This window comes from Nyctibius grandis, chromosome 7 (assembly GCF_013368605.1).
Source record: "Nyctibius grandis isolate bNycGra1 chromosome 7, bNycGra1.pri, whole genome shotgun sequence".
Lineage (NCBI taxonomy): Eukaryota > Metazoa > Chordata > Aves > Nyctibiiformes > Nyctibiidae > Nyctibius > Nyctibius grandis.
In genome coordinates, this window is record NC_090664.1 from 43,917,646 (window position 1) to 43,939,541 (window position 21,896).

Here is a 21,896-nt window from a genome sequence, read left to right on the forward strand (position 1 = left end):
TCCCTGCTGGAATTGTGTAATTTCTGTGATTGGGGCTGCATGGTTTGTCAGGTTGGTGATTAGTTTAGTTAAGTTTGATTTCTCATCTCCTCCATAACATAGCAGTAACATATATGATTAGGACTAAGTGTCCAGTGCTCAATTTTTAAGTGTTTGTTATTAATAAACAGAGAGCCTTTCATGTCTTCCACCTTAGAAGCATTTTATGAATATAAATTATATTTCCAAAGCACCAGATTTGTCAGGTAGATAAGGATCGGGAACAGATTTACCAAAAAGCAAGGTGAGTTGTTTTTTTTCTCCCACTTAATGCTACCCACTGTGGCACTTCCCAGTGTACCCTGCCATGGGACATGGAAGGAGGTATTCAGCTGGATCTGAGGTCTCAGGGACTTTAGTATGCTTTCTTTTTAAAATATAAGAAAGAAATTCTCTGGAAGAGAAATGCAAAGGACACATCCTCATCCTATTGAAATATGCAGGAGTCTTCGTTTAAATTTCAGTGGGACAAGATTTTGATTTTAAAAGGGTAGAATTCATCACACCTAACTTCAGTACTCTAAAACCAGCTGCCAATCATCTAGGCTTTCTTTAAGGCTGGGGCCAGGTTCAGCACCTGGTTTTGAACCCTTTTTTAGGATAGGCAGGAGTTCTTTGTGTAGGTGGTTCCCCCTCAGCTGACTCAGGAATATGTTGATATGAGTAACTTATCCTAGACACTTAACTTTTAGACAGCTGAAGTTAGATAACATACATCCCACCCTGAGTGGAGTGCACATGTTAAAGACACACATCCTAGCAAGCAGCATGGCTGGGATAGGAATTTATGAGTTCCTATTTCTCAGTCTTATATTCAGTAAAATGTGTTATAAGGCACTAAATTCTTATGCTAAAGATAATACAGAAACTGCATTATTTTATTAATTTTTATTCACAATGAAAAAAATCATATTAAGTCATTAAAAAGGTTAAAAAAATAAATTAATGGAATAAAATACGGTTGTAGTTTCAATGTTATTTCAGTTGGTGGGGGTTTGGTAGCAGCCACAGCTTTGGGAGACCCTATCCTACCCAGTCATTGCTAACACCTCTTTTTTTACCCCGTTTAAGTTCACCTGAGCTCACAGCAGAGCCGGTGTGCGGGCAGCAGTGCGTGGGCACTGTAAGCAGCCGGTGCTGAGGGGCAGCAGTGTGTGGGCAAGAGGCTGGAGGGAGGGAGGGCAGAAAGGAACAAGCTCCTTCAGCTCCTTGCTGCCGGCGCTCCTGTGTCATAAAGCTACATCCAAGTGACGTTGGTATTTCCTCAGCCACCAGCTGCTTTTACCTCATAAAGGGGCTTGATTGCTTTGTTCGTTGAGCCTGGCCGATTACTTGGCACACCCATTATTTTTAATGAGGATTGTTATTTTCTTTGGAGCCATGACATCCCTGTTGGCAGCCACTAACACCTTTCAGCCTAACTGTATCCTGCTAATGTGCAGCTTTAAGTGCGGTCTGCATATGTATAGACAAGCACAGTCCCTTCCTTAAAACATCTGCAACCTCACCATTAAACATGTGTGTTGCTCACACCCCGATTGGTGAAAGTGGTTACGAGTACAGAGAAGTGCAAGCATATGCACAGCTCCTTCAGTCTCGTGAGTGTTACACAAATGCTGAAATTTGTGTTGTGCATACATGATGCTCCAGGTCTCTGGTATAATGAGCATTTGAAAAAGACTGCAGAGGTCAAACTTCAGGGCAGGCCAGTTCACAAAAATCTCAGAGCTAAGATGTGCAGCGTAGGAGGCTGCTTCCTTAGCATTTCAAACCTTTCTCACTCCTGTGAGTGCCAAATCAAAACCAGCCAGGGAGACAGAGGGACTGAATATACAGCCCAGTAGTTAGGGCACTTATTGCTATACAATTTACATTAAGACAAGAGGAGAGAGTGCCTGACACAGTCTCAGCTAGTCAGCAGCCCAGTGGGTCAGGCATTGCCTCGGCTGAGAGCAGGGACTTGCACCACCACGCTCTTGTGAGTGCTGTGACTCCTGAGCTATTGATTATTCTGCAGGCTTTGTCCTCACTAAAAAATTTTCCTTTTGACAGACTGTTTTTTTCAAGATGAAAACCTCTCTGTCAAAAAATTCCCAACCAGTTCTTTCACTAAGACAATCAGCAACTCAAATCAATAGAACTGCGATAACCCCAAACCTTAGGACTGAATTGCCTTAATTACATATTACACTTGATAGAGCAATCAGAGTTGCTTTGATTCAGGTTATGAATAGATAAGATCTGTGTGAAAGATTTAAAAAGTCACTCTGTGCCTCTTTTTTTATCTTTTTTTTTTTTTAATTGACATTACCTTGACATGTTCATATAAAGTATCATATTCTCTCCCTGGCACGACTGAACTCTATGTTGCTCACGGTTTTATCTCTGCAATGGCAAATATCCCTCTGTGTTTAAAGGAAGAAATTGAGAAAAAAAATGTCAGTAAAGAAAAGGAAAAAATGGATTTGGAGTACTGGTTTTGGTTTAGGCTTTCTCAACAGACTTTTATCTTGAAGCTGAAGTTCTTGCTCTCCTTTTTGTCTTCAATACAAAAATAAAAATCTATTAGAATATAAAATATTTATCTTAGCTTTTCAAAAAAAATTTAAATTTTCAGTTATCAAATACATTCCTTTCTTTGAAAACAGCTTCAGTCAGATCCTACAATTTGACTACAAAAGGATATGAGAATGCCTCTCTTCAACAGGGAGGATAAGATTAAAGAGAGGATGGTAGGTTCAAGGTGACAATGGATCATGATTTTATATCAGACAGAAGTAGCATTAAGAATTATCTCTAGGTCACAGCACTGGCTATTAGTCTGCAAACGATCTCTTTGCAAAACAAACCTGGTTTTAGTTACAGAAACATCAAAAAATATTAAAAAGGAGATATTGAAGCATCAAGAGAATGTTAACCTGACAGCAGGCACTGTCTTGACAATGTATTTCTGACTTTGAGTTGTGGTATTTGCAGGCCAGGTTTTCAAAACTGGTCTCTATTGTTGACCATGTCCAGTTTGCAGATGAAGTTCAGTACATAACATCGTTCTGGGCTTCACCCTTCCTCTCTCCCTCCCTCCTCTTGTATGATCTGGGTTTTCCATGCTCAGAATTTCTGAGACTCAAGACTAATGTATCTTATTTGGCACCCAGGTCTTACTGAGGCATGGTATGCTCAGTGTGTAAAATTACGTCTATGTGATATTGCTTTTAACTGAGCAAACAAAAAGGCACAGCAAGATCATCAAAGATGAAGTTAGAAGACTTCAGGCTGACAATAACATAAATTTTTATCAGTGCAAGCAATTAAAAACTAAGGACATTGCCAAAGGATGTGGTGAATTCTCCATCCCTTATCATCTTAAATATAAGCTGGATGTCTTTCTGAAAGATTTTCTTTATTTCAGCCACAAGTTACTGGGTTTGATGCAGGAAGTATTGAGCGAAATTCTACAGTCGGTGTTAAAAAGGAAGTTAGGTAATATACTAGATTATTATAGCGGTCTCTTCTGACCTCAGAATCTCTCCGAATCTATCTGTACATTCAGGATTAATTTATTAAAAGCCTGGTTGGCTGTTGTGGGCAATGAGATATTGCAATACTTCAAGGGTTCTGTGAAAAAGGACTGTTGCCAATATTGATGACTGCAGTCAGCATTTTCTGAAGATCATAAGAAATGAAAATACAAAATAAGCATCCTTTTGATTCATGTACATTCCCCCCAAAATGCTTGCTTCCAAGTATTTTTCATTATACAGCAACTGCACACCTTAAAATTTGAAATAAAATATTAAAAATTAATATCTTCCACTAGGTTATGATACTTTTCTGTCACACAAAATAGATGTCTAGGAAATATTACTTTTGCACACTAAGTAGAGATGCATCTCTGGCTGTGAAGATCTTGTCTATAAAAGCCTACTTGACTAGGAGCACAGCCTAATCTAAAATACACAAAGAATCAGCCAATTAGAAAGCTATCAGTATTAAAAATTTAAATTTTCATTCAGTTCAAAGATAAATAAATGGTAACAAAAGACTCCAGAGCCTGATGCCAAGACACAGTTTGTCAAGTGCTTTTAGACAGATCTAGGTCTAGTGTTAATACAATACAATCAGGCAGTGTGCTGCTCGCTGCTGAGTTTGGTACCACGCCCATAGGCTGACTTCTGTAATGTTCACATTTTGCTAATAAATGGGACAAATGGCATTTCTCACTTTTGGACCCTCAGCAACTGTGTTACAAAAGGAATCATTTTTCATCCTCTTTGTGCAAAATGGTTGGATAGGGAACGAACCCAACATCTTTGTGAAAGGAGAGAAAAGAAAAAAATAAAGGGAACCCAGAAGTTCTTCCTGAGTTGTTCTCTCTAAAAATGCAGAAAATTTTTTTTTAAAATAGGTCAGCACATTAGCTACTACTTAGTTTGAAAAACGGAAATCTGGAGTGACTATGGAGGGGTCCTGTACTGCAATCTTCTGAGAAGATCTTGAGAGGACTCCTCATAGAAATTTGCCGACTTTCTAACCCCAGAGACAAATAGACAATAGAGATGTGTGGGTCTTACCAGGGCACCTGCTCTGCGACCCCCTTTGGTAGCACATTTATTCTGCAGATATGAAACCAGCCCTTCTGTTTTCCCTCACCGATCTACAAAAAGGAGTATTACACCTGTGTAGAGCTGTGATACTTTTTTTGACTGAGCTAAGAGGGAACAAGGGAAACATGCTGTGTGGAAAAACATTTTAAAATAAGCTCTCCCCCATTCTGTACAAAATCTAGAGTTGGCTCTAAGGGACAGAGTTTAGGTTTAGACTTTGCAACAGGAGAATATGCCCCTTTGGCATCTTGTATGACCTTCTCTGAACTTTTGCCCAGCATTAATCCACTAAGTGCACTGTAATGAATTAGCAGAAAAAAAAAGGAAAAAAAAAGTTTTTCTTTTTCATTGGTGTCTATGTGGGACTGTATTTAAAGAAAAGTAAGCAGTTCTTTCCATATGTTGAATGGCATTCAAGATCCACATGAGCATTCGTTTTTACCTTAGACATTCATCAGGAATGTGCTGGCAAACATCACAGGCAGAAAAATTGCTGGAAAAACTGGTCAGGGATTTCTATTGTTCAATATGCTTTAACTGTTCTTTGCAGTAGCTCTTTTAATTAAAGACTATTACTTTGGCATTAGAGTGCTTCGATTTTACCAGAAATTGTGACACTAAATATACCATATATAAGGACACAATCTAAAACATATCAGCTCAGTGGCTGCACACTTAAATGCCTACAAGTTACAATACATCAGAAAATCTGGGTTAAAAGGGTTCCAGAACTGAAGCCTAGTCAAAGGGAAACAGCAAGAGAGCTTTATTTTACTGCCTGCTCTGACGGGTCACTAGATTTTGATTATGCAGTCAGATATGGTATTCATCCCCTTGATAATGAAAGGTGAGTGGCTGGCTGGAAAGAAAAGGCACGCAAGACGGCTTTTGGTCATTGTCTGCACTATTTCTAGTAATCCTCCTTGCTGTCTAACTCATGTGTTCAGGAAGGATTTGGGCCCGTGGGGTAAATGGAATTGAAATCTCTCAAGAGGAAAAAACGATAAGGAAACAATATGTACTTGCCAGCATTTTTAGGGGGAGATGTTTAACAAAAGAAGCAGCCTGTATTCTGTATTAGATTACTGTATCACTGACTGTATTGCTTTCACTGCTGCCTCACAACGCCAACTCAAGACAATAGAAGGACTGTTGCTGCTCTGCCGGCTCCTTGCTGAAACTTTACCAGCTGGATCTGAATACCACTGATCAAATGTCACAATAATGCAAATCACTCACCATTTAATAAATATACATGGTATTTATAGAGAGATAAACCCTTAACCACATTTCATTTATGATCTAGTGTGGACTGGGAGAACACATGTGGTATAAGTAGGAGATAGATCAGCTGCTCTGTAACATACCTTTTTTCTTTTCTTTTCTTTTTTTTTTAAGATCTGCAGAGCACCAAGTCAGATTTCCAGACACTCCTTCCCAGCCTGAGTCCTCCATCTCAAACGTTCTGCAGCAGAGGACGTTACTGTGAAATTCACAACATACCATGTAATTCAAGAGAAATATAACAGTTAAGTTACATTAACATTATTGCAACTTCTTCTTCTGTGGTAATGGTAGCCTACCATACAGGCAAGGCAGGATAGTTCCCTGCCGTGCTTTCCTCCCACCTTCTGTTTGGAGGAAAGGCGTCCTTGCCTTCAAGGACAGTGAATTACCAGCTTTGAGTCAAAGTTTCTGAGGAGCAACTACGACGGTCATGTTGGCACAGTGTGATGGGGCAGAATTTTATATCCACCCTTCCGCAATTAAGAAAAAAAACAGCTCAGTTGTCTACCTATGGGTAGACACAGCTAAGTTCTGCAAGTTTTCAAAAGTGAGAAAGACATGGGACAGCTAAGGTAGAAATGTTTCCCTTTATGCAGAAGGAGCAAATGTGCTTCAGTCTCATGGTTACCATGGCTTTGCACCCTCCACCTTCACTCAACAGCTTTCCAAAGGGGCTGCACCAGGTTCACAAAGTTGCACTTGTTCTGCAGTGCCAGAGGCATAACATCAGGGTGTGTTTCCACCATGGCAGTGTGTAGAGATCTGCTTGCCATTTGTATTTATCTGCCCAAATCTTCTCAATCAGTTTTACAGTTGTTTAGCTCCAATCACTGTCGACTGTGACATTTAATATCAAATACTCTTCCAACATTCCCCCATTAATAAACACAAACAGTGAATCCTTTCTCTGTTGTAATGATGATTTCTGGCATCATTTAAAAGTGCATATTATTATGCCAAGATTAAGAATTGGTACAGCTTCATGCAATGCTGGAATATATATCTGAAAAATAATTTACTTGAGTTGTAATGTTAGGATTATCCTTCTGTCTTTCATAACCGGTGCTTCATCTGGAGCATGCTTAATGTTTTCTTGTCATAGAGTGTTAACTCAAATGAATGATTCCAATATGTTTACTTTGTCCCTTTCTAACAAACCCAAAGTATTAATAAAAAGAAAAAAGAGTTGCAAACAGCACTGAAAACCTAGTATGACAACATTGTGTAGATTTTTCTACTCTTAAGTCCACATCAATAAGCAATTTAACAATAGGAGAACTCTCAATGGGAGACCAACACATGAAATTATTGTAGAGAAGAGCCTTGGATGAAATTTTTTCTTTGCCCATGTAATTGCATGCAGACATCCTTGTGTGAAATCCCCCATCAGATTACAGGGTTTGCTGTATGTAAATTGAAGACTAAATGCTTGGTAGCACCTTTTAGGTCTCCAATGCTGGAAATGAGTTTTTTAATAGGAAATTCGATTAGTAATATTTTACTCAACAAAAATGTGGAAAATTTATGCATAAAGATGAGAAAATTATTCATGCAGACTGACTTTGAAAAACAAGAATGAACAATTGTAAAATTCTGTATATGACTGTTCATAAAAATTTCTGTGCATTATTTTTTTAAACGAATGGGATATTCAAACACAAATTATTTCTACTCTGCTGGCTGTAGTATTAACTGAGCTTTTGGGCAGCAACAGGTTGCATAATTTAATGGCTTTTATTTTTAATATGATTTTATACAGTTCTCAAAGTAAGGAATAATATGTGCAAAATTACAATTAACTCAGTCCAGATTATAAAATAGACTTTTGCAAACCATCAACGAAGCACTAAAACAAGACATTGCCATTTCCAGTCCATGCTATGCTGCAGTTGATTAGTTTCAGAAGTCAAAGTGAGAAAAGACTTCTTAGATGTAAAATTAATCTGCCAATGAAAAAGGAGTTCCTCTAGCATAAATTTGCCTTCCTTTATAGCCCATAGCCCAGAAAACAATGGATCAGGTAAGAATAAATTATCAATAATATTATTTATAAACATTTATGAATATGTTTCTTGCAGTTTGGGCTGGACCACAGAGCAAAACCTGAATGTACCATACACTGAGAAAACTGGGGAAGATGCGTGACATCGACAGGAACCAACAGATGGTTGGAAGAATGAAACAAAACATACATCATCATTAGACACAAAATTTTAGGCAAAGACACTCCTGTTCCTAAGAGTCTGCTGGCTTTTAATAGCCTGGCTACAGGTGAAGTATCACAAAGCTTTGTGCTTGCCCCTAAGGAAGATATAAAATGTGATGGGTACCCAGAACGGGGTCTCAGACTTCAGCAAGTTCTAAGTGGGAATAAGAATTTTATCAGTGGAGCAGTGAAAACTAATGTCTTCTCCAGCTTGCTGAACATGAAGGTGATAACTGTTCTGGGCTCCTCGCAAAAGGCTGTAGCTCCTTGAAATCTCTTAAAATTCCTCTAGATAGTTCTTTAGCTTTAAACAGTGGCCGTGGGTATGTATTTCTTATTTCCAAGAAGAAGAGATCTCTCTCTCCCTCTACAAATCTTTAAAGAAGTAGCCTCTTAGTTAAACGAAGAGATCATTTTAACTGCCAAAGGTAGCAAGTCCTCAGCTACTACTGCTTCCAGCAATACTCTCTGTACTCACAAATGGGAATACTGCTGGGACTAGGAATACACCTAAAATGGGACAGTCATGCACCTGTTGCAAAAATCCATATAAACCAACTTTAAAAAAGTTCCTTTCACACTGAAAAAAAACCCCAAGATATTTACTAGCTTTTACTGCCAACAATAGTATTCTGTTCTGTATAGGATAAAAACTAAACACGGTCCTGAGTCCCAAGGACTGACAATCTAAACACATCCCAGGGAAACCCACAGAGGAAATAACGGAAGGACAGTAATGTTGTTTTACTTGTTGAGTTGTTAATTCATGTCCTACGGGCTACATAGTAGAGTGAATCTCTAGGAGGGTGATGAGTATTGCATTGAGGTCACTGCCAGCCAGTTTATCCCTTTTTTATGCCTTTGGGGCATAAAGGGGAAAAAAAGGCAAGTAACTACTGGTGACTGTAATGGTGACAATAGTGGAAGGGAAGTGAAGAACCCTTCTGCTCACAATTTTACTCCTCTTCCTCACTCTTAATTTCTTTCCTTATTTTCCTAAGACAAAGACTACTCCAACAAACAAGCGGATTAAAAATCAGGTAACTGCAGATATTATCACCCACAGCTGTCATCCCTCCCTCTCTGACAGATGCCACTGCAGTTTTCAGCTCAATGTGTGAATGTAAGCGCATTTCAGACCTTGGTTGCTGTAAGATGTGCAGCTGAAAACAGTATTTCAGGAGCCAAGCTGCAAGGGAAGAGGGTCCTGGCATCCTTTGGAAGGGCACATGTAGCTTCCTCTTCCATCCGCCCGTCTTTAAACCACAGTCAAGTCTGTCTGAGCTCTGAAACCATCAGCCATTCAGACAGAGAGTGACACTTCTAACGAACTATTATTTTTTTTCACATTAGACAGCATGTGGTGGGCATAAATATTTTCAAAACTTCCCTCAACCTTTTTTTTTTTTTTCTCCAGAGCTCCTGGGCTTGATGTTTTTCTTCATCTCATTCAGACAATACTCTGTAAAGTCCCTACAACTGCCTGGGAAGTGTGTGTTGCACACAGAATAGAAATAAAAGCCATATCCTTTAGTCTGCTTTTTTGTAATCCCAACTCAAGCTTCCAGTCTCAAATTTTAAAATGTGATTAAAGTATAGTTAAAAGATAACCCTACTCCCAAGGACAGAAAAATATTAAAATAAGTTTGCAAAGCTAGGAGAGAAATATCAATCACTGGCAAGAAGCAGCCTAGGATATGAATGAATTGCATGTCATTTAGAGAAACAAATAAATGCAACAGAATTAATCAGCAGATGTAAAAAGGAGAGTGTGATGACGACACAAAATAGAAGAGATGTACAAGAGGGCATGAAACAATAACCATGCACACCAAATCATCAGCTGGTTTCTGCACAGATGCAAAAAACTCTGAAGAAATGCTACAAGATTTTTTGAAGAGGGTTTCAAGCTGGACATGAACTAAAGGCAAATTAATCCAATCTGTGCTCCCCCCCTTCAGACATGCACACACAAACACTATTTTCACGAAGTCAGTCCCCCATCCTGGATTTCTGACTCTCACTCTTCCTCTGCCAAGTTGGGGCTGAACTTTAAACTGAGTCTGGAAGGCTGGGGTGTGGTGGCACAACAGCAGTATAAAAAATAGATGAGTTTTTTCTGCGTTTGCATTCTTGACAGATTCCACACAATTGCTATGAACTAGACTGAGGACTCAGGAGAGAAAGATGTAGAAACAGTCAGGCACAACAAACAGAATTAGGAAATATTTTGAAAATAGACCTGCAAGCCAGGACACGCAATCGCCAAATTCACTTTAAGTCTCAACAATGCAAGTTCAAAGGTTTGAATTACTCAAGAATATCCTGTGTTTAGCCAACACTGCTAATCTGGTGCATCTTTTCCTTGTCTGGCTGAGGCTTCTTCCCTTCCCTTCCCAACATACCCAGCACAGATAAATGTAATGTTACAGACACTCATAAACAGCGAGAACGTGAGCGAAACTTCAGCACAGCTTTGAAAGGCAGGCCATATATCTACAGTCATGATGGGTTTAAATTTTGTTTTGTTGTTCTTCCTGCTGTTTGGCAGCAACAAATGGCAATTGTACTTTCCAACCATGTTCAGCTGGGCTCTGCGCCATTTTTTGCTGTTTTTGATGGCAGAGTTCTCAAAGACATATATTAAACTATCTGGCCCATGCAATAACTCACTAGGGCTGCACTCTTGTTTCCAAGGAGGCCCTAGAAGAAGAGGGGAAGTAGGCTTTTTTAGAAAGGCAGCAGTCTTCTGCATTAGTAATATTAAACTTTCTCACAGAATTTCAATAACATTAACAAATTATTTTGATAAAATACCAGCAGGCTTTGCAGATGGTTTTTTTAGGGTTTCAACAAAGAAAAATGTGCAAGCTTTACACCCACTCCTCGATGTTGTAAGCTCCCTTACAGCCTGTCCTGTGACCATTCTTAAATACACTAATGTTACAGAGTTAATCTCATAATGGTAATTCATCCACAAACAAATTACTGCAGTAACGTAGTTAGCCCAATTAACTCTTGAATCTATTCACTATGCAGAATTAAAGGTCATTTTCTATTAAAACGTCTCCCTCCCACTTCCTTATCACCCTTTGCAACTTATGGGAGTTAATATTAGAAATCTTGTCTACACTATGTCAGGAAGAAGACAGGATGACGAAGCCAGAAAAAGACCTTATTCTTTGCTAACGTAACACAGACATGGCCCAAAGAGAACATCTGCCCTCTTTCATGAACACATCTAATTATGGCAAATTGTTAACACCTTGAAGAGGAGTTTCATAGAAGAGTAAACTTTAACATATGCCATGCTCACAAGTAAAACATCCCATACTTCATACTTTTCCAAACATATGCCCTTTTTCCTAAAACAGTTTATGAAAAACCTTATTTTGAAAAGGGCTTCAACCTGTTTTCCATTCCTGTGGATGCATTTTTTAGTGCTTGCAATTATTTGCCTGTCCAAATAATTCCATAGAAACATCAAACTATGTAATCTGGGAATGCAGTCAGGAGATGAGACAGCAAGGCCTGCAAAACTGCAAATGCCATTATTTCCCCACTCGCAACTGCAAGCCACTACAACCCAGGTCTTCTGCAAAATCATGCCTTTAGTTTATTTGGGCACCAAAAGCTGCCTGTCCATCTTGGAGCTCCTGCTACTCTTCGCCTTGAGGTCCCATAGTAAAGTCACAGTGAATAATTTGACACTATTATTGTCATGGCAACAGCCTGATGTCATGCATATGAGGAGAAGTGAAAGCAAGAGGGCTAAAACCAGACACAGCTCCAATACTAATGGGGAAAACAGAGTATCACTGGCACTGTAAATATTGCTTTATTCTTAAATCTGCCTTCTCCTGTTTTTCACCATGTCATCATTCCTGTGAAGGGCTCCCATCAGAGCCCAAAACACACACTCAGAGCAGAGGGGGCTTCCTCACACGTGCCTGGATTTGGCGAGAGCACAGCGGGTGCCCTCCTCCTGCTGGCACTCTCTTCAGGGAGAGGACTCCATGCTACAGGCTGAAAGATTTTTGCCACAAAGGTTAGTCTTAAGAATGTACCTTTTAAATGTCACAGGTATGGCTTAAAATAACATAAGACGTTAGACTGAGGGTTTTTTCCCTCTGAGGATAGTCTTCAGGTGTTCAACTGGGATGTAAATATTTTCTTTTTTTTTTTTTCTTTTTGTGCCGATGTTTATAAGTGCTCACAGAAAGACACATGCAAACCATTAGGAATAGGATAAAATAACATCTGTTAAATATTTTTGAAACTCAATGTCTGCAACAGTTCTCATAAGGGTCTACAGGCAATACCAAGACAAGGATGGAAACAGCCTTTTATTCTAAATTTCATATGTACACGGAAAGCCGTTTTACAGTTTTGTAAATTCTGCATAAAAGAGCTATTGTCATCCAATGTCACTGTGCTTACGCTAGTAACAACTTTTAAACATGGAGTACATTATTAACAACAAAAACCGTTAACAAACAGGCATAAAAGACACAGATATGTGTGCTGATATTTCACATATATTCTAGAAACAAGTTGGCGCAAAAATAAAATGTGCCAGTAAAAAAAAATAGGCGTTTTTTTAAATCACGCAATACATGATTTTTCTTTCTTGCTTTCTCTCTTTCCTTTTTGTACACGATATGCTGAGATCCATTCTCAAGCCTTTTCACATCAGGATTTGCAGGCACTTCAGCAACCCAGATATATTTTTTTACAATACATGAAGTTCAGACCAACAAACATAAAAACAGCTGCTGCAAAAGAAATTCTCATGTCCTATATGCACATTCAAATATTACTCACTGCTAGAGCAATCTTTTTTGCTTTAGTTATTTTTGGATACTGACATGCTTTCAGGATGATGTGTAACAGTTTGTCTCCACTTATCTCTCATTCATATACTTAAAGTTTTATTTTTAATGTAGCATCACGATGCAACAAGACAGTATACGGAAGCACAATTCAAATGTCCACAAAGCTTCACAAACTGTAAAAAGAAGAAATTGTTTTCATTTCAGTTTTTTGATTCAAAGAAAAGCTTTGATTTCTTCTGCTCCTGCTTTAAGCTATCTCCAAAATTTGCCCAAAGACAACTGTGCATCAGATGACCATGGGATGATACCCTCCCTAGTTCTCTTCCTAAACACAGTTGTCATATGACCAAATTCATTTAGAAGTAAAGCAAAGCAGAACTCAGTTGCATGTTTGTTCATAATTTCCCATCTTTAATAAAATAGTAAAATATACTTATCAAGGGCTTGGCTGTGACTGTATAAATAGTCTCTCTCCAGTTATTTCATTTGTAATGGACTGCGTATTAAGATTATAAGGCAATTGTAACAGGATTGTCAGGATAACTGAAAGCTTAATATTGTTTTCCTCATGAGTCAGGATAAAGGCTTTTTTAATAAGCTCAGAGTGGGGAGAGAGAGAGAAAAAGAGTGCATATGTGCATAATAGGAGAAGGATAGTTTTTCAGCAAATAGACACTTAAATATTGATCAACAAAGTCTGGTAATGACTTCACCATAAAACATCTTAGAACCGCGACAGTGATCCAGAGTAGAGCTAAGCCTTATCCACTCAAGAGTGATATGTAACCCTCCTCCTGACCCGAGATAAATAAAAAAGGACATGTCAATGCTTCCTTCAACCTCAAATTCATTAATTTTATGCCACAAAGCTGCATGTTGGTGTAATAAGTCACTGCAAAGTAAAACACATTACAACAAATCCTAGTAATAAGCCATTGACAACTACTGGACTGGGCTACGGGACTTGGTATGCAGGGGTGGCATTGCTCACTTGCGCTATGATTGTCAAATGGTGGAACATCCTTCCATGAACTCAACACTTGAGACAGAATGGCAGAGACATAAAGCCCACCAATGCTTTGCCCGTATTTTTAAAGGCACTGAAACAGACAATGGATATATTCCTTAGTACCATCAGTTTAAAAAGATTTCAAAATACAAGTCTTTATATGAAAATGTTCATTATTGCATGATAAGTTGATCTTCATTTTCTTCACCTCAAGAATAAAATGGTCTTCCCTTTTCTGGTGTTTGCAATCTGTTCAGCCTGGCTACCTGAGATGGTGAAGGTGGTACATCTTGTCTGAAAGGACCTTTAGGAGGGGTATAATTAGGGTCCTGAATTTTCTTATATGAGTCATAGTTGCTAGGTCCTTCAGAAGAAGTTTTTTTTTTCAGTTGTTGTTCTTTCCGCCTCTGCTCTTGACGGAGCAGTTCTTGTGTTTCTAACATTACCCTGGCATTGAAGCCATGTCCCCCCATATAGCCATTCCTCGATCCCTGGTAGCTGGAATATCTGGGATTTTCCTTCGCAGTCTGGAACCCTTCACCAGGGGAATAGCTCTGCTCCCAGGAGTCTTGAGATACAGAACTGGCATTTTTTCTGCTTTGCCTGGAAAGAAAAATGGAAGAGGCTTTTAAGACAAATGTTCTGGTTCCCCTTTTACTGTTATTGACAACAGTCCCTGGAAAGAAGGGTGCTTCTGCAATGCCATCAGGTTTCCCCCAGCTACAGCATTCTCCAGAAGTCATGTTCTTTTCTGCCCCAAAGAGGCATCTTGCCTCTTTTGTTGGGAGAACACTTCCTATAGAGTTGAACTATATTTCTAGGCCTCTCCAGGAGGAATAAGCTGTGAAAACCCATCCAGAGCTACAACAATCATCATGTTCTTAAGAAAAAAGTGCTACAATTCAGTTGCAGACCAGGAAAGGCCATACACAATGCTGTGCTTCCTAAGAAACCAGATAACAGCCAGCACTTGTAAAGTCATTCATGAAAGATTTGAATCTAGACTCACACTTCATTAAAAATGCAACAGGCAGATCTCTAAAACACTTGCTCTAACGCTGCACAAGTCAGAAGATAAAGCTCATTATTGATAGGTAGTTAAACAGATAAGTGTTTCTTCCTCCCATTTCCAGAACTAAGGAATTTCATGCTATCAGGACTGTTTCCCAGTTTGCTATAGCTTTCATAAAAGAAAAGGCAGAGATAACCTTTCTTGATCATTTTTTGGATCCATGGGGTAGATAAATAAATCAAATACATATAGGAATTACAAATTCTTCTCTCTTTTCAAAATAAATCATCACATTATTTTGAAGACAGATTATGGTTTTGAAATAGCTTTAATTTACTATCAAGCTGCTAGATGCTTTTATGAATATAAAATAAGATTGTTGATGATGAAGTAAAACAATTTTGTGCTGCAGCAAAGGAGATACCCACTTTGAGATTAAAATTAGTGTATGAGACTCGAGCAATAAAACAAAATATATTGCAACATTAATCAACAAGAAAATCATTTAGTTGTTTCTCTGTGGCTTGGTTTTTCATGTCAACACACATGACTCAGTGTGGCTTCATCCAACAAATATGCAGTGGAGAGACAGGAGTCACGGATAATTTTTCTACCATTAGTAAAAGTAAAAAGTCACCTAATGTTTTTGCAATCTTCCTTCCAGACGTATAATTTGAAAATGACCATATTCACCTTATTTCATAATAGACTTTGAGACCTCTGGATGAAAATTGTTATTCAGGATGAATGCAAATTATTACAGCATAACGTAAATTCTCATGCAAATTTTTATAGCTGTTCTTGGTATTTGCATATCCAACTTCGCCAAAGAAGCGATGTTTCTGAGCCATGTTTTATCACTCCCTGGAACAAGAGCAAATTGAACGAACCTCTCTAGGCTACGAAACTGTCAGGTTTCTGATCTAAAGCAAGATAAATTTTAAGTACTAGAAAATTAACTTGGAGTTAAACATTGCTTTTACTGTTTCACATGGGGCAAGAGGATGACTAGTTGAACCGATTTAATTTACTGGCTGCTTTCTGGTACTTGTTCAAAATTAATTGGCCCACTTTCCCTGTCTCTCTGGGAAGATCCTTTAAAATTGACTCAAGAGTTTATTTGCCTTCAGTACCAATGATGTGAATGTACAAAGGGAAAAAAAGGAGGCTCCTATAGACTATACAAGGTGAAAAGCAACAAAGCTCAAGAATGAAGCCAGTGCACAAACTTTAATCATTACAAAGCCACAGTTACAACATTAAGCTTGGGACCTAAGTTTCAGAGTAAGAGTAAGATTTCTTTAAAGATCAATCACAGAGTTCTGAGCAGTTTGTAAAGCTTAAGAACTGGATGTCTCAGCTTGTTATAGGAGTATCGTGGTATTTACAGCACTCAACTTTAGCCCAAGGTCCTGAAATTCTGTCTGTTCTCAGCACAGCTCAAATACCCAGAGTGCTCAAAGTCATTAAATTATCATTATTTACTCAGTAACATGCATTGCTAGCTTGCTAGTGATTTCTCATGTTGAAAACCACATTGAGTGAAGTTCTCCGTCACTCTTCAAAACAAGCATTTCTATGACCCAAAGCATTATCTTCCAAATTTCTTGTAGATTAATTTTCTCCTTACAGTTATTAATTTCTGCCACTGGAACTGCATTACAACTGACTTCCAACTTTTAAATGCTACCAGTGATTGAGCAGAACAGGGGAAGCGAGTTTTAAGAATCATAGTTTTAAAACTAAAAATAACATCCCCCCAATTTAAAAGCAACACTAGCATCCGTGCTCTTCCATTTAATCTGTGCATTGCTGGGGCGAGCAAAACCGAAAGAGAGTTTCTCAGCAAAAACAATATGGCATTAATAGGTGTGGTCACTTCAGAAGGAAGTTAGAGATAAGAAGCAAAAGGAATACAAAGATTTTCAAAATGACAAACTAACAATCTAAGAAAACACAGTAACTTTACATTTTCCTTTCCCACATTCCAAACTTAGCAGAAAAATTCTACACTGAAAGGTGTCATAGCACACGAAAACCTGAGAGATCTGTTTTCTCTTCAAAGGTGTTGGTAGGATAAGAGTTCATGATCAGATAACTTTGATAATGAAGCTTCTGTTTGTTTCCAAAAAAAAGAGTTATGAGATACTTGGTAAAACGTACATTGACACAACTTTTTTTTTTCTGCACCATTTCCACATGGGGCACAAAAAATAATACAACCTTTTTGGAAGCGAATTTGACACCACCCTTCGGTGTAAAGGATTCTCCATTCAACCATTGCCACTGATACTTGAAAATGCAAAGACTCTTTGCATAATGCCTAACTATGGTACTTCATTTACAATACAAATTAGGTAAACTTTTAATAATTCTTAAAGCTAAATATCAAGTAAAAGACAATTTGCCCAAACAGCTCATTTTAAACTATCTAAGTTTTTTTAAAAATACAGATTTGTTTAGACAAAAAGTGTACTAATTTTCAGCTTTCCATTGCTAATGACACAGTAACTTAGAAGAAATGTATATACTGGGAACTTAAATGCTGATTTTTCCGATAGAGTTTCTCAGTTCCGTATTTGTTTGTTTGAGGTCTTGAGATTTTTTTTTTCCTTTTATTTTTTCCTCTGTATTAACTTTACAAAGATAGATTTTTTACCCAGTAAGGAATTAAGCAACAGAAAAAAAATCGTCTGACATGTCAAAAGGGGACAACCCATGTCATGCTCAGGAGACTTTTGTAATTGCAGAAAATTAAACTGGATGGTGTCCCACAAAGTATAGCTTTGTTCTAATGTCTCAATTCTGTTGGGTCCTGAGTGTTGTCAAATCCCACTGAAATCAGCTCTGAAGTAATTCTCCTAAAATAAACAGCTACCACATGCTCTCACTTAAGAAATTTTATGCCTCTTCCACAATGAATACATTCCACCTTATATCAATGCTAAACAAAAGTGTCTGCACTAAGTACAACATTTTCCTTCCACAAATGAAATTAGCTCCAGGCTCATATACACTGAATAGCTTCAGACAGCTACTGTACCTGGGTAATGAGCTGTACTGCCGCTGAGCTTGTTGGAAACTCTCTCTTTCTTCTTGCCGCTGCCGCTGCATTTGAACCTCTACTGATACCGAGTGTCTGCCACTCTGTGAGTACGTCTTGGTGCTTGGCTACAAAATGAAAACGAAAAAGTCTTAAGTAAAGCAGAAAAATACCCACAAAAGAGCTATCATTTAAATTGCTGTTGTACATATACAGTTGTATTTGTTTCAACATGCAGTTCAGGTAGCTCTTTCATAATAATTCAGTGAAATTTTGACCCATAACAGTGGCCTGTGCTACAGATTCTGTTGCTGACCTATCATTTCTGAAATGTACCAGGAAAATACTGGTACAGAATGGGTTATGCTTTTATAGTAACACTGAAATGTAAATTAAGTCAGTGGAACAGATCTTCAGACACTGTAAGTTAGCTTAGCCATGGTAATGCTAAGTTTTACACCCCACTGAGGATCTGAGGGAGGAGGGAGCATAGCAGCTCTTTGAATCTCACCAGTACGCTCAAGCAATGCTCTCCCTTAGTGGATCATCCTATTTTGCTGTTGGGCCAGACATGCACTGCTTGCTTTTCTGGGAGACAGGGGAACATTTGCTCATTTGATATGATCAAGTAGATAAATTTAGCATGTCTCTTGTGTGCAATGGGGAATCCTGTATCTCTGAGAAGGATTTTTAGATAACATCTTAATGAGGTGACAATCTGAAACTTTGAGGCCAATACTAAGAGCACGTGAAAAATGGATGGCCTTTCTGGGAACAGAGAGCATTACCAGTCAAGATCTTTGGATTATGAAAACGTTTACTTTTGTAGGGATACCACTTTTCATTTCACATTACTACTTTATTCAGACTTTGTGATTTCAAGTTGCAAAATAGGGTGCAAAAAAAGTCAAAGAATGTTATGGGTTTTTCTTGTTGTTTTAATAATAAGGTTTTACCTAACAAAGAAACAGAACATTACTTCATCTCCTTAAAACTACCAGGTCTATTCAAAACACGTAAGTCTAATCACTGGGAGGTTAGGGAGCAAAACCACTTGTCTGGGCCTGGGACTGAAACAGCTTGTCTCAGACTTGCTTTTGTTAAAGAACTTTTTTGCCTTTTTATCTGTGCCTTCCCTCAAAACGAACATCTCTCCCGTTTTTTTGCCATTATAATTTCTGCATCAGAAAGATATCATAATGTCTGATAAATATCTGCAAGATAAAAGGCTTTTGAAAACTTCATACAATGACGAGAAATTTTGGGAACTAGAGAGTTGTCATTCGTGACATAAACTTCTCCTTTGTCTTACTATATAGTCAAGTACCTGTAGGTAGCCAAAAACACAACAAATTTGAAACATGTGTACAACTTTTAGAAACTTCATTTTCAATAACAATACACTTCTGAGACAGCATCAGTCTCAGCTCAGAATTTAACAGATAGATACAACGTGGTGAACAACTGCCTTTCCTGTTACAAGATTATTGTACAAAAGTATCAGAATGTGAAAGCATAGACTGAGTAATGGAGGACTTGTTGAAGAGGAGCCTTAACGCAACACTGATGTCTACTTCAGAACAGATTTACTCAGTAACATGGTACTTCTAATGAAAAAATGCTTTAGGAATGGTATGATGAAACAACAAGTTGAGAAAACAGAATTGTGTGTCAGCCTTGTGGGAAATTTTCTTAAGAGATGAATAAGTTGTACATATGTATGTCCAAACCAACAACCCCCATGGAGATTTCCTACTATATTAAATAAGGGCAACACATACAGAGGAGTTTCAGTTATTGCATATGTCAACATTTCTAACTTTCTTGACTTTATTGGGAGTCTTCTGACATTTGGTATTTTATTGAAGGGCTCAGCTTATGGAAGCGAGTGATTACCTGAAAATCACAAGATTTATTTGTGAATTCTCTCCAGTGTGGCTATAAGCAGCTTACAGAGAACCAGGGGGAAACTTAGAGGTTCCTATCTCAACTTCTCCATAAGGAATAAAAACATTTAAATTAAGATTTTAGAGTCAATCTCCTCATTTCGTGCGTTCCACTTTAACAATGTTGGAAAGCTTGCATATAGTTGGAAAGCTACAGTTATGTCATACGTGAGAAAGTAGTTATCACAGATAAGACGTGAAATCAGAATTGCTTCTCTTTATTTGAAAACATAGTTTCACTTTTTTCAGTTCACTGTAAATATAACATATTAAAGCATTTTACAGTATGGGGAATGGCTGAATTATCAAACAGGTGGAGCTAGAATTGAGCTTAAGAGACAAAGGCTTTGAAAGTGCTAATGGACTACGAATGGACTAAGATCAAAATGTAGCTTCAGCGACTTTTTTTTTAATGCACACAGGAACCAATGGTTAAATAGAGGCAGGGGCTATCACAGCTGTCTGCCTGCTGTAATGCGTGCCCAGAATGATCGGATCTGAGGAGTCAGGTTTGGATTCTCAGCAGTTCACAAAGAATTTCATCTAAAGGACAAGATTTGTAATTTGATGGGCCTAAAGGCAAACATCTAAAATCCATTATCTGTTTTTCTGAAAGTATGAGTACCTGTATGCCCTGTTAAATTAAGTGGATCTGCAATACTTAACTAATCTGAACAGGATGCTTATTTAGAGTCCTGTCTGCATGTTGTTCACATCTACAGTAAGCTATTCATATAATCGAATCTGCTATCTGATTTCAAGTGTTCAAAAACATGGCAATGAGACATAAAAATACTCCGTCTGCATGTAATCACATATGCCGTAACATAGCATATATACACAGAGACAGGTACATTCAACCATCTTATTAATGAAAAGGCCTGTCTTTCAAATCTTTTCCTTAAAAACCTCAGCGATACCACAGTGAATGCCCTTGATGTAAGGTTATGAAGATATACAGACTTAACAGATTCCTTTTTGGATCCTTAACTTGTTCAGAAAAATGCAAATTTCCATACAGTGATTTACCTTTTCAATATGCTTTCGATTAAAGTATCTAAATCAAAAAAAATCAAAAGTAACTTCAGTCTTCAAAAGCTAATTGGTAATTTTGTCTCAATCCCCAAAATATACTTTTATACATATATATCTATATAAAATATATACAAAAACACACATCTATATACATGCATACCCCATTTAGGTCAGCACAAAATGGAGGTAGTAAAAAAAGAAGTTGAACTATTTTCACATCTTTCAACAGCAACAAAAAAACATGTGTAAGGAATACACATAACACAGTAATCTTAACACTGGTATCAACACAAGGCTAAGTACAATTATAACAACCTGAAATCATCCAACAAATCTGGCAAAAGCTCGGTCTTCACAGTACAGATTGATAAGAACTCTCGCCTTGTTTGCAATGAGATGTATGACAAGCACTGACCTTTTAAATCAGAATGCGGTCAAGGCCACAATAACTACCAAGGCTGCATTATACAAATAAATGTATGTTCATGTATGTCTTCCACAACACCTTTAAGTGGCAATGATAGTTATTGCATTCAGCATTGTGAAACAATATTCGGCATGTAAAATTGTGCTTTAAGATATATGAAATTACACAGCTCTCTTCTTAAAGAGGCATTAGTCTAAAATCAAGGCTGCAAAGTTAAAAGTTTCTACAGATTTCTCACTTCATGCAAACAACATTTTTTCATTTCACAGGGAATGTTCCCCCATGGCTCATGTTACACTGACCGCTATCAGCAGTAAAGGGCAGCATTATTTTAGGGATAAAGGTCCCTCCTCTCTTTCCTAGCTAACCCAGTGGCTGACCACACAGTTTCTTTCCCTGCAGAGTGGCATTTTTGCCCATGGAGTGTAGCTCAGTGTGGTGGCAGAATGGACC

The 21,896-nt window shown here is 38.0% G+C and overlaps 1 protein-coding gene across 1 annotated transcript in view; it reads right to left on the reverse strand.

The window, feature by feature from the left end:
- Positions 1-12,509: 12,509 nt before the first annotated feature.
- The window catches only part of PARD3 (par-3 family cell polarity regulator), a 482,350-nt gene continuing 472,963 nt past the window's right edge, over positions 12,510-21,896 (reverse strand). Inside the window, 2 exon segments of the mRNA XM_068405039.1 lie at positions 12,510-14,583; positions 18,036-18,163. Of these exon segments, the coding sequence (XP_068261140.1) occupies positions 14,190-14,583; positions 18,036-18,163 (522 nt within the window). The 3' untranslated portion in view covers positions 12,510-14,189.